The 14,661-nt window shown below is 36.0% G+C and overlaps 1 protein-coding gene across 1 annotated transcript in view; it reads left to right on the top strand.

The window, feature by feature from the left end:
• GIMD1 (GIMAP family P-loop NTPase domain containing 1) overlaps positions 1-884 on the top strand; it is a 13,237-nt gene extending 12,353 nt beyond the window's left edge. The window contains exon 2 of the mRNA XM_004380217.2: positions 624-884. Coding sequence (XP_004380274.2) covers positions 624-884 — 261 coding nt within the window. The remainder of the gene's footprint in view (positions 1-623) is intronic.
• Positions 885-14,661: the final 13,777 nt, after the last annotated feature.

Here is a 14,661-nt window from a genome sequence, read left to right as displayed (position 1 = left end):
ATGTCGTGGGGTTGTTAACCAATGTCATAAAACAATATGTGTACTGACTGTTTAATGAGAAACTATTTGTTCTGTAAACCTTCATCTAAAGTACAATTTAAAAAAAATTTTAGAAAAAGAAATTAAGTGGTTTTAATGAATTCAAGTTAACAAAAACCAAATCCATTCCCATAGAGTCGATTCCAACTCATAGTGATCCTACAGAACAGAGCAGAACTGCCCCATAGGGTTTCCAAGGACTGGCTGGCAGATTCAAACAGCCAACATTTTGGTTAGCAGCTGAGCTCTTAACCACCACACCACCAGGGTTTCTCAAGTTAATAGGCCACGTATTTTATAATTGATTACAGAGTATTATAAATGTAATTTTATCATACACAGCATTGATAGTTTTGAGGTAAAGTATGCACCAATTATAACAGCAAAATAAAATGGAGAACTAAAGCCTTTTTTTAGAAGCCCACCCAGCTCCCTCCATTTGCTTACAATAGTCAGATACTTGACCCCGTCTTCACTTCACTTTACATATGTCGACACAAAATTGGACCATACTGACTCTTTTGCTTATTTTTTGAGGAATGCATTCCAAGGCAAATAGCCATTTAACTTCTTCTGTTTTTCAGGAACTTCTGGGACATGCTTGGACGAATTATACTGCCATTCTTTTCACCCATGCAGAAAAAAGAGAAGAATCTGGGCTCAATGAAGAAGAATACATCCAGAAGGCCTCTGATATACTGTTAACCCTAGTAAATTCTATTCATCGCAGATGTGTTTTCCAGTATAAAAAAGAAAGCTCACTTAATGAACAAAGAATACTAATTTTAGAAAGAATCATGGAATTTATAAAAGAAAACTGTTACCAAGTTCTCACCTTTAAATAAAATTTAGATGAAAGGAAAAAAGCATTGGATTTTAAAGTCAGAAACCTGGTTTCAAAAACTAGCTCTGTTAGCATGGATGTGTACAGTCAGAACTCCCATGCACTGTTGATGAGAGTATATTGGAAAAACCGCTTTGGAAAATTGTTTGGCCATTATCTACTAAATAACATTAAGGATTCAAGATCTCTAATGCAAACCTGATGACACAGCAGTTCCATTCCTACGTATATATTTAACAGAAATATGTATGTTTGTATACTAAAAGACATGTATAAAAATATTCATGGCAGTACATAATAGCTAAAAACCTGAAACTATCCAAATGTCCATCAACAAGGACAGATAAGTAACTGTAGTATATTCACACAATGGAATATTATACAGTAATGAGAATTAGCAAACCACAACTACATGCAACAATATAAATGAACTGCCCAAACATAATGTTGAAAGAAAAATGCCAGACATCAAAGAACTCATACTTTTCTACATGTTCAAATAATCACACACATAGTACATATATAAACAAAGACATATGGGACATTTTGTCTTTTTAAAAAAAACTTTTTTATATTACATACTCTACAGCATCTTGGTGTTTTTTTCTTTCCATTTAATACTACCTCATATAAATCCCTCCAACTCTAACACGTAACTCAAGTTCATTCTTTTGTTGCATAACATTCCATGTTGCATATGTAATACTTTGTGTAACTATTCCTCTATAGAGGACATTCCAGTTTTCTGAAACCCAAAGCAGTGCTCCAGCAACTATTCTTGCACATATATTTTTATATAATAATGACTTTCTTAAAATTATATTTCCAAGAATGAGAGTTTTGGATTGAAGCATATATACATTTTAATTTTAATATATCTTACCTTTCTTTCCACAAATGGTGTAACAAATTTTATTTTCAGCAACATGAGTAGCTTTTTCCTACATTCCTACCAGAAATAGGTGTTATCACCTTCAACACCTATTGCTAACACCAGTTTGATAAACGTAAAATCAAATTTCATTGTTATATGAATTTCCCAGAATACTACTAAATTTGATCATCTTTCTATAAGCACGTTAATCATTTAGATTTGCTCTTCTATGAATTGCCTCATCACATTCTTTGCTCTTTTTTTGTCATTTTCTATTGGATTATTTCCTGCTTTGCAAATTGGAAGAACTCTATGTATATTATAGATATTAGCCCTCTGTCTGTCTTTTGGGTTGCAATATTTTCCCCAAATCTATTATTTGCCCTTAACTTTGTTTGTGGAGCCCTGATGGCACAGGTTAAGAGTTCAGCTGCTAACCAAAATATTGGCAGCTAGAGTCCACCAGCTGCTGCTTGGAAACCCTATGGGGCAGTTCTACTCTGTCCTATAGGGTTGCTATTAGTCAGCATCGACTTGATGGCAACGGGTTTGGTTGTTTTGTTTTATTTATGGTAACTTTTACCAAATTTAATTTGTGAACTTTCTTATAATCAGATATTTCTATGTACACGGCATAAGATAAGGTTTCAGATCTACTTTCTTTTAGATAGGTAACCAGTTGTATATGCTGTCTATTAAATAACTCATTCTTTTCCTATTGAAGTGGTAAGATTTGTTGTTAGTTGCCATCAGTTGGCTCTGACTCATGGCAACCCCATATACAGTAGAATGAAATGTTGCCTGGTCCTGTGCCATATTCATGATCACTGGTATGCTTGAGTCCATTGTGGCAGCATTTTGAGTGATTTCCAACTTAAAGGGCTCATCTTTCAGCACTATATAGAGCAATATTCAGTTGTGATTCATAGGGTTTTTACTGACTTATTTTGGGGAGTAGATTGCCAGGCCTTTCTTTCTAGTCTGTCTTAGTCTGGAAGCTCTGCTGAAACCTATTCACCATGAGTGACCCTGCTGGTGTTTGAAATACTGGTGGCATAGCTTCCAAAATTATAGCAAGATGCAAGCCACCACTGTGACAAACCGACAGATGAGTACTGAAGTGCTAGATAGATATAAATATATAGATAGGTATAGATGTAATCTCCTGGATCATTTTCTGTATCTATTCTGGATTCTTCATTACCTTCTATTGTCCATTTTATCTATACTGCTGTCAATGCCAGAATGATTTAATTATAATGGTTTTGTATCATTCCTTGATATCTAGAAAGGCAAGTTTCCTTTGTTATTTTTCTCTTTTATTCCAAAATATTTTCTGCCTTGCAAGAAATATTAAAAGAAGTTCTTCAGAGAGAAGGAAAATGATATAGATCAGAAACTCAGGTCCACATAAAGAAAGGATGATCATTAGAGAGGAATAAATGAAGAAACTACAGCTCTGGTTTACTGTTCTGCTTCTGCCAAATACAACTGTCAGGTCACTGGAGTCCTGGAAGACAAGACACATGAAATTGATGCAGCCATCAGCATTGTGACCAGGAGAGAGGGAGAGGATGCTTCCTGTCACCCTCTTGGTTTGACCCACAGTCTCATCCTCAATCTGTTGGTATAACCTCAGGAGAGCTTCTTCATTATCTCTAGTCACAGTACATAGTCTTTTCATTGGGACTGTCAGGGACCAGTCTGAGCCCACATTATTTGTCAGGTAATTCTGAGAAAGTAAAGACATCCTGTGGCAATGGTATGTCTTCTCCGTGTGTACGTGTGTACTACATTTTTAACTAAAGCAGTAACATCTATTAGTGAGGAATAATTCTCCAACAGCCCTTCACATCATTCAAGAGGAAAAGAACAAGGCAGGGGAATGTGAAGTATTCAGAACTCAAGTTCTGATGGTGTCCATGTCCACAAGCTGGTGTAACCTTATTTTGAGAAACTGGACTAATTCAGTGGATATGTTTAGAAAAATACATGGTGGTCATGATGATTTTTTAGTTAACGTATCAACAGAGTCCCACAGGTTTACACATAGGGACATAGCCTTGGTCATAGGACTGGAGTTGAAATGCTCTTTCTTTGGTGACACAAATTAATAATGGACTGTGACCCCAGGAATTAAGCTTCAGTACCCTATTATGGCTATAATGATGAGTGTGTTAGTTATCCAGTGCTCCAATAATAGAAAATACCACAAGTGGATGGCTTTCACAAACAGGAATTTATTCTCTCACAGTTTAGGAGGCTAGAAGTCCGAATTCAGGGTGCCAGCTCTAGGGGAAGGCTTTCTCTCTCTCTGTTGGCTCTGGGGGAAAGTCCTTGTCATCAATCTTCCCCAGGGTCTAGGAGTTTCACAGCACAGGGACCCTGGGTTCAAAGGATGTGTTCCACTCCTGGATCTTCTTTCTTGGTAGTAGGAGGTCCCTCTCTCTCTGCTCGCTTCTCTCTCCTTTTATCTCTTGTAGGATAAAAGGAGATGCAGGCCACACCCCACGGAAACTCCCCTTACATCGGATCAGGGCTGTGACCTGAGTAAGGGTGTTGCATCCCATTCTAATCCTCATTAACATGACCTAATCCTGTCTCATTAACATAATGGACCAAATGGGATCATAACCACAGGCATAGAGGGTAGGATTTACAACACATCACAAAATGGAGGATAATCAGATCACAAAATGGAGGATGACCACACAATATTGGGAATCATGGCCCAGCCAAGTTGACACATATTTTGGGGGGATATAATTCAATCCATGTCAATGAGCATATCATCATTGCTTATTAAGAATTTATATTTTTCTGGGAAAATATATACTTAGAACTCTTAAAAAAATCTTTCACAAGCATCTGAAGTTTTTTGTCTTCAGTATATATGCTGTTTTAAGAGAAAATGTTATCCTTTCATACGAAAACTGAAGGTGATGGAAAAAAATTATCTTTACCAAAATTATTCTCTTTTGCTAATGTTATTGAGAATGACTTTTAGTTTGCATTTTTCGTTAATCTTTTTCAAAGAGAAACTCAGTTGTGGTGTTGATTTTGGATGACTCCTGCACTATTCTTTCCAAATTCCCCAGGTGTGATAAGTTGAGTGGGTTTTAAATTAACAAGTATCAGCCAAATATGTAATCTTAGGGCTGAACAGTAAAGTGGATATATATATTGAGAGGATTTTCTACTGGGATGTCTGATATTCTAATGAGGAAATTACAAAAACAAATGCAAAAATTTGTCAGAGCAGACTTAATATGAAGGCTTATCACGTGAATGCCATTGGGGAAATGACCAGACATTAATAATTGCTATTTGAGCAGTTCTGTAGGCATCATATAGCAATGGAAAGGCATGAACAGTGGTTATCCCCTTCAGCAAAAGGGATCATTCCTTCTTGCAATTATTGCACCCTGGGCTTGTTTCTGCTGCTGTTGCTAAGGACAATAGCCTGCCAGATAGGAAATGATGTTGATTAAGATATAAAATAACACTTACACACATTATTTACTCAAGTATCTAGACAACTGGGAATAGTGTGTGTTATGAGGGGGGTGGAAGTTGGGAAGAGGAAGAAAAAAAAAAAAACAACGGAATACAAAAGGGTGAAAAAATACAATATACAGTAATTAATTCACCCTCTGAAATTCCAGATGGCTCATTTTCAAACCAACAGTTATTTCATTGTTCTGGGTTCTTTGTCCAAATATTTTCTGGAGTTATTCTCTTATGAATTATCTCTGCCAAGACTTATCCAAAGGAAAAACCATAACTATAAAAAGTGCAGTAAGCAAGAATGTATAAGTAAATCATTCCCAAGTTGGTATCTTAACAAGATGCAGTTTTGCAGAGGTATATTAGCCATCAGCAATTATTCTGCTTTTCATTATTATTGCAAAATTTGGGATTATCATACAAGTAGTACTAAAATAAGGTGCATCTGTAACAGTTGCCCTATAAATTATCTGTCTGTCCGTCTGCTTATGCGTCTGTCCGTTCATCTGTCCATCCATCTCTCTCCTGTCCTCCTGCCTGTCCACCTGCCTGCCTACCTAGAACTTAGTGACCTCTCTCAGGTTGGCTTCTGGACTGAACTGTCCTCAACAACAATGCACTAATCAAAGAATCAAAGAAGTATGGTTCTTTCAAAAAGGCAACTGCTGCCAACAGCAGCAGCCTGGTATTGCCAAGAGAATTCTTCCTATGAACTCCCACAACAAAGGGAAAAAATGATAAATTCTCTTTGTAATCATTCCAAAGGAGCATTTGATTATCTCATCTCTCTCTTCAGAGGCTCTTAAATTCTCCACTGAAGGAGCTAGCCTAATTTCCTTAGATGAACTACTAGAGCTTAACTTATTTGTCACTATGTTTCCCTATGGTTTAAACAAAAGTTAAAATTTTCATTTAAATAGAAACTAAATGACCATTTAACTAGGAAGTATGTTGCAGTGACGAAGAGCGTAAGATTAGTTAAGAGCTGGAAGATCTAGGTGTCAGCTAATTTTACATTAGCACAGGCATTTATTTAACTTTTCTGTTGACTCTTTGGGGTAAAATGACTGGTGTATCTTACAGGGAGTTAAAAAATGGATTGGACATGTGTGAAAGCACTTTGTAACCTATCAAAAAAAAAACCAAACCTGTTGCCGTCGAGTTGATTCTGACTCATGGAGACCCTACAGGACGGAGTAGAACTTTCTTTCCCACAGGGTTTCCAAGGCTGTAATTCTTATGGAAGCAGACTGCCACACTTTTCTTCTGCAGAGCAGCTGGTGGGTTCAAATCGCTGATCTTTCAGTTAGCAGCCAAGCACTTAACCAGAGCCATCAGGGCTCTTTTTGTAACCTATAGAGCACTAAATATCTTAAAAATTCTGTAATAAAATCCATGATAGTAGACATATGCTACTAATATATCCCACTCCACTACATTTGATGGAGAAGGACATAGTTTATTCGTTAACTAAAATTTTGGAAGGCACATATTTCTCCACAAGGCAGCAATTTGCAATGTCATTTTCAGTTGACTTCACTAACTTGCCTCCCACACTTCTTGATTATATTTTAATCTTTGTGATAAAGTTTTAGTTTTCACATTATTGCATAGCACATAGAACCAAGACTTTTGTCACAATTTACGTAACTAAATTACACAGCTAATATTGTGTGCTTCTGACATGTTTATATTTTTTAAAGGTACAAAATGTCATTTCCCTTTGAGGAAAGCTGAGGAGAGATACTCATTCCCCTTTAAATGCCCCAGTTACAAGCAATGGTGAGGTCCTCCCTCATCATCAAGAGCCTGAAAATGACTGTTTCTATTTATTTTAAAGCAAATCAACACATATTAGGAAGAGAGCATTATCCTCCTTGTCTAAGAGAGTAGCAAAACTCTTTGAAGCTTTATCAATGATATTAAACCACTAAGCAGCATGAATTAACAGGACTGGCCAGCATCGAAAAACGAATTTCCGTAGAAGGTGGAGGGGGTAGTTTCAGTAATGAACATCTCTGTTGGGGAAGAGAGAGACATTGTATCTGCTAAACAGGAACAGTCAGGTCTGCTCAGAGATAGGGCCAAAGCCTGTATGAAATATTCCTTAAGATACTCACTGCATACTTCTTATATATCAAGTAATCTTCTAAACAGGAATTCAACTTCTTAGGAGATGTGATACCAATAAAGGGGTGACAGGGATGGATCCCTATCATAAACTGTCATCAACAGAATATATGTTAGTTACATCAATTATATTCCAGGCACTGTTTTAAGACTTTACAGGTATTGACTGTTGGAATTCTCACAACTCTATGAAGTAGGCACTATTACTATTCCAATTTTACAGAAGAGAGAAGTAAGGAACTAAGAAGCTAAACAGTTGCCCAAGGTCACACAGGCATTAAACTGCAGAGCCTGGAATTAAAACTTGGCAATTTGGCTTCAAAACCAATACTACTAACTCCCTATGGAGTCCTTAGCATCGATGAGTCGTCTACAGATGCAGGTTTCTGGACCTGCAGAGCTAAAGCCCAGACTCTGAGACCTAGTTAAATTCACCAATATTGTTCTACAAGGTCCCTTATTAGCTACTATACCCTCTCCCTTGCTGAAATGCTTCTTAATAAACTTCCATGAGTTACTTTAAAAAAATTTAAATAGTCTAAAGGAAGTTTACGTATTAAAAACGACAACAAATTATGTTTAATAGGTACTTAAAATTCTTCGTAAAAGCAAAGAGGAAAAAAAATTTCCAATTTTACCTTAAAATCATTATGTCCTGGAATGACTCACCTCAAAAGAATAATAAACATGGAATTTGTAAATACAAGAAAAGCTAATATTCGAAACACTCACTGTTAAGTAGTGGGCCAATCTTGCATGAGAAAGTATCTTGAGAGAGGGGACTTTTTTTTTCTTTAGTTTGTAATATATGAATAGATATCAAGAGGGGAATGTTCATCACTCATCAGGGGCACCAGCTGTTTAGTGTGCGATCAAACACCACCTCCTACTACTGAAATACTTCAACAGCAGAATACCAGTCAGAAGCCAAAGGCCTATGTACAGATTGTTGACAATGCAATTTTAGTGATTAAGTAAGAGCTCTCCCATGCCAGAAATATAAAATAATTAAGTTTTGTGTGAAAATGATTAAATAAGGACTGAATTGATAACTTGATTGGCTAATGCTTTTTATGTAACTTGAAAAATTGCTCTTATTGACTCCCTTCTTCTTTTACTCTTTAGCACGCAAATGGATTTTTTATGCACCAAGATTCTGAAGGAATTATGGAGGGAAGCATGGTCATTTGGTAAATTGGCAAGGTATAATATAATGTTCAAGAAGGAGGAGAGATACGTGAGTTTTTTGAAATGTACTCATTTGTGGCAAAATTTCATAAATATCAGCCACAAATTAGTCCACTCAAAATGCTATGTAATGGGCTTTAACAAATGAGGAAAGTTTTTATTTCTATGTTCATTGTATGGTATATTCATTAATTTAGGCTTCACTATCAAAACTTTACATAATTTAATCTGGGCTAGAGTATTTCCATATTTAATTGGGAAAAATGACTATAAGGGACTATTTTAACTATGTAAAAGAAAGTTGAAATATTCCTTAAATTATATTAGCATTTAAAGAATTTAAAAAATAATATAATTAGGAAAAATTAGAAAATGAATGATTAAGACTTTGTCACAGAAAGTCTTCTTTTAAAATTTTATTTTGTTGTTGAGAATATACACAGCAAAACAAAAGAAAAAAACTGAACCATTTCTACATGAACAATTCAGTGACATTGATCACATTCTTTGAGTTGTGGCAACCATTTACATCCTCCTTTTCTGAGTTGTTCCTACCCCATTAACATAAATTCACTGCCCCATATAGTTCCAATCAAATCCTTTTTTTCGCTTTTTTATTGATTTAGGTGAAAATTTACAGTTCCAGTTAATTTCACATACAAAAATTTATACACATATTGTTATGTGACCATAGTTGCAATCCCTATAATATGACAGCACAGTCCCCCTTTCCACCCTGGGTTTCCCATGTCCATTCAACCAGCTCCTGTCCTTTCCTGCCTTCTCATCTGACCTCTGGACAGGAGCCACCCTTTTGGTCTCGTGTACCTGCTTGAACTAAGAAGCACTCTCTTCATGAGTATTATTTTATACTTTATAGTCCAGTCTAATCTTTGAAGAGTGGGCTTCGGGAATGGTTTTACTTATGGTTTAACAGAGTGTCCGGGGGCTTCCAGGGTTCCTCCAGTCTTACTCAGACCATTAAGTCTGGTCTTTTATGTGAATTTGAGTTCTGCTCCACACTTTTCTTCTGCTCCATCAGGGACGCTCTGTTGTGTTCCCTGTCAGGGCGGTCATTGGTGGAGGCCAGGCACCATCTAGTTCTTCTGGTCTCAGGCTGATGGAGTCTCTGGTTCATGTGGCCTTTTTGTCTCTCGGGCTAATATTTTCCTTGTGTCTTTGGTATTCTTCATTCTCCTTTGTTCCAAGTGTGTTAGAACCAATTGATGAATCTTAGATGGTTGCTCACAAGCTTTTAAGACCCCAGAAGCCACTCACCAAAGAACATTTTCTTAATAAACTTTGTTATTTCAATTGACCTAGATATCCCTTGAAACCATCGTTTCCAAACTCGAGCCCCTGCTACTCTGTCCCTCAAAGTGTTTGGCTGTGTTCAGGAAACTTCTTAGCTTTTGGTTTAGTCCAGTTGTGCTGACTTGTGTCTTGTCCTTCCCTTTACCTAAGATGATTCTTGTCTACTGTCTAGTTAGTGAATTCCCCTCTCCCTCCCTCCCCACCCTCATAACCATCAAAGAATGTTTTCTTCTGTGTTTAAACCTTTTCTTGAGTTCTTATGATAGTGGTCTCATACAATATTTGTCCTTTTATGACTAATTTCACTCAGCATAATGCCTCCAGATTCATTCATATTATGAGATGTTTTGCAGATTATCATTGTTCTTTATCGTTGCATAGTATTCTATTGTATGTATGTACCATAATTTGTTTATCCATTAGTCTGTTGATGGGCATCTAGGTTGTTTCCATCTTTTTGCATTGTGAACAATGCTGCAATGAACCAGGTGTGCATATATCTATTCATGTGACGACACTTATTTCTCTGGGATGTATTCCAAGGAGTAAGATTGCTGCATCATATGGTACTTCTCTTTCTGGCTTTTTAAGGAAGCACCAAATCAATTTCCAAAGTGGTTGCACCATTTTACATTCCCACCAGCAGTGAATAGTGTTCCAGTCTCTCCACAACTTCAACATTTATTATTTTGTGTGTTTTTGGATTAGCGCTAGCCTTGTTGGGGAGAGATGGTATCTCATTGTAGTTTTGATTTGCATTTCTCTAATGGCTAATGATTGTGAGCATTTCCTCAGTATCTGCTAGCCACCTAAATGTCTTCTTTGGTGAAGTGTCTGTTCAAATCCTTAGCCCACTTTTTAATTTGGTTATTTTTTTGTTATTGAGGTTTTGCAGTATCTTGTAGATTTTAGAGATTAGATACTTACCTGATAAGTCATAGCCAAAATTTTTTCCCAGTCTGTAGGTTATCTTTTTACTCTTTTGGTGAAGTCTTTTGATGAGCATAAGTGATTTTGAGGAGCTTCCAGTTATCTAGTTTCTCTTCTGGTGTTTGTGCATTGTTAGTTATGGTTTGTATTGTTTATGACATGTATTAGGGTTCCTAGCATTGCCCCTATTTTTTCTTCCATGAACTTTATCATTTTATATTTTATATTTAGGTCTTTGATCCATTTTGAGTTAGTTTTCGTACTTGGTGTGAGGTATGGTCTTGTTTCATTTTTTTTGTAGATGCATATCCAGTTATGCCAGCACCATTTGTTAAAGAGACAGTCTTTTCCCCATTTAATGGACTTTGGGCCTTTGTCAAATATCAGCTGCTCAGAGGTGGATGAATTTACATCTGGATTCTCAATTCTGTTCCATTGATCTATGTATCTGTTGTACCAGTACTAGGCTGTTTTGACTACCATGGCGGTATAATAGGTTCTAAAATCAGGTACTGTGAGGTCTCCCACTTTGTTCTTCATTAATGCTTTACTTATCCAGAGCCTCTTCCCTTTCCGTATGAAGTTGGTGATTTGTTTCTCCATCTCGTTAAAAAATGTCATTGGAATCTGGATTGGGATTGCACTGTATCTGCAGATCGTTTTGGATAGGACTCACATTTTCACAATGGTGAGTCTTCCTATCCATGAGCAAGGTATGTTTTTCACTTATGTAGGTCTTTTTTGGTTTCTTGCAGTAGTGTCTTGTAGTTTTCTTTGTATAACTCTTTTACGCATTTTATCTTCTTGGGGGCTACTGTAAATGGTATTGATTTGATCATTTGCTATTCGAAGTTCTCTTTGTTGGTGCAGAGGAATCAAACTGATTTTTGTATGTTTATCTTGTATCCTGAAACTTTTGCTGAAATCTATTAGTTCTAGTCTTTTTTTGTGAATTCTTTGGGTTTTTCTGTGTATAAGATCATTTCATCTGCAAATAGAGATACTTCTACTTCTTCCTTACCAATTTGGATGGCTTTTATTTCTTTTTCTTGTCTTACTGCTCTGGCTAGGACCTCCAGCACAACCCTGAATAAGAATGTTGATAAAGGGCATCCTTGTCAGTTTCCTGTTCTCAAGGGGGATGCTTTCACTCTCTCCATTTAGGATGATGTTGGCTGTTGGCTTTGTATAAATGCCCTTTATCCTGTTGAGGAATTTTTCTTCTATTCCTATTTTGCTGAGAGTTTGTATCATTTATGGGTGTTGGACTTTGTCAAATGCATTTTTTGCATCAATTGATAAGAACATGTGGTTTTTATCTTTTATTTATGTGATGGATTACATTGATTGTTTTTCTAATGTTGAACCATCCCTGTATACCTGGTATGAATCCCACTTGGTCATGGTGAATTAATTTTTGATATGTCATTGAATTCTATTAGCTAGAATTTTGTTGAGGTTTTTTGCACCTATGTTCATGAGGGATATTGGTCTCTAATTTTCTTTTTTTGTGGTGTCTTTACCTGGTTTTGGTATCAGGGTTATGCTGGCCTCTTAGAATGAGTTCAGGGGTATTCCATCATTTTCTACTGCTCTGAAATACCTTTAGTAGTAGTAGTGTTAACTCTTCTCTGAAAGTTTGGTAGAATTCTCCAGTGAAGCTGTCAGGTCAGGGCTTTTTTTTTTTGTGGGATTTTTTAAAACTACCTTTCAATCTCTTCTGTTATAGGTTTATTTAGTGTTTCTACCTCAGTTTGTGTTCCTTTAGGTAGGTAGTGTGTTTCTAGAAATTTGTCCATTTCCTCTAGGTTTTCAAATTTGCTGGAGTACAATTTTTCACAGTATTCTGTTATGATTATTTCAATTTCAGTTGGGTCTGTTTTGATATCGTCCATCTCATTTCTTGTTCAGGTTATTTGTTTTCTCTCCTTTCTTCTGTCAGTTTGGCCAATGGTTTACTGATTTTGTTGATCTTTACAAAGAACCAGCTTTTGGTCTTGTTGACTCAATTGTTTTTCTATTCTCTATTTCATTTATTTCTGCTCTAATTTTTATGATTTCCTTTCTTCTGGGGTATTAGGGCTTCTTTTGCTGCTCTGTTTGTTTGAGTTGTAGGTTTAGTGTTTTGATTTTGGTCCTTTCTTCTTTTCGGATACGTGCATTTACTGCTATAAATTGACCTCTGAGCACTGCTTTTGCTGTGTCCCAAAGGGTCTGGTAGGATGTGTTTTCATTCTCATTTGATTCTACAAATTTCCTTATTCTGTCCTTGATTTTCTCTATTTTTCTGTTATTGATTTCTACTTTTATGGCTTTATGTTCAGAAAAGATACTTTGTAATATTTGTATGTTTTGGATTTTGTTAAGACTTACTTTGTGGCCTAATATGTGGTCTATTCTGAAGAACATTCCGTGTGCATTGGAAAAGAAAGTATACTTGGCTACTGTTGGGTGTAATGTTCTATATATGTCTATGAGATGAAGTTGGTTGATTATGGCATTTGGATTTTCCGTGTATTTACTGAGCTTCTTTCCAGATGTTGTGTCCTTCATCAAAAGTCGTGAGTTGAAGTCTCCTACTACTATTGTGGAGCTATTTCTCTTTTCAATGCTGTTAGAGTTTATGTATTTTGGAGTCCTGTCATTGTGTGCATAAATATTTATTATGGTTGTGTCCTCCTGGTGTATTGACCCTTTAATCATTATATAGTGCCCTTCCTTATCCTTTGTGATGGATTTTAAAGTCTATTTTATCAGAGATTAATATTACTACTCCTGCTCTTTTTTTAATTATTGTTTGCTTGATATATTTTTTTCCATTCTTTGAGTTTTATTTTGTTTGTGTCTTTGAGTGTAAGGTGTGTCTCTTGAAGGCAGCATATAGATGGATCATGTTTTTTTTTATCCATTCTGCTACTCTCTGTCTCTTTATTGGTGCATTTGGTCCATTTACACTCAGTGTAATTATTGATAGGTGTGAGTTTAGTGCTGTCATTTTGATGTCTTATTTTTGTGTGTGTATTGTTGACAGTTTCTTTGTTCCACTTAATTTTCTGCGCTGAGTCATTTTTCTTTATGTATTTTCCTTTTATCTTTTTCATGGTAATTGATTTTCTATTTACTGGGTCTTTACGTTTTTCTTCTTTTTTATTTTGATGTATAGGTTAGTTTCCTTTATGGTTACCTTAAAATTTACCTCCATTTTTCTAAGTTTAAACCAATCTTTTATTTCTTGATATCACCTTAACTTCCTCTCCATATGACAGTTCTATGGCTACACTATTTAGTCCCTCTTTTTTGTTTTAAGGTTGTCATCTTTTACATATTGATGTCTCTGTTTCTCTATTTTCAGTGTTTTAGCTTTGAATTATTTTTGTGACTTCCCTATCTTGGTTGATATCTGGTTGTTCTGTCTTGTGTTCTAGTCTTGGGTTGTTATCTGGTATTATTGATTCTCTATCAGGAGGACTCCCTTTAGCATTTCTTGTAATTTTGGTTTGGTTTTTACAAATTCCCTTCTGTTTATCTGGAAATGCCCTAATTTTGCCTTCATAGTTGAGACACAGTTTTGCTGGATATAAAATACTTGGTTAGTAATTTTTTTCCCTAAAGGCTTTGTATATGTCATCCCATTGCCTTCTTGCCCACATGGTTTCTGCTGAGTAGTCAGAGATTAGTATTATTGACTCTCCTTTGTAGGTGACTTTTCATTTATCCCTAGCTTCTCGTAAAGTTCTCTCTTTGGTTTTGGCAAATTTGATTATAACATGTCTTGGTGACTTTCTCTTGGGATCTACCCTGTGTGGGGTTTGATGAGCTTCTTGTATAGCTTCTC

The sequence above is a fragment of the Trichechus manatus genome, unplaced genomic scaffold, assembly GCF_000243295.1.
Source record: "Trichechus manatus latirostris isolate Lorelei unplaced genomic scaffold, TriManLat1.0 scaffold00071, whole genome shotgun sequence".
NCBI lineage: Eukaryota > Metazoa > Chordata > Mammalia > Sirenia > Trichechidae > Trichechus > Trichechus manatus.
Note: the sequence above shows the minus strand (reverse complement) of the source record. Positions and strands in the feature narration are given on the sequence as shown.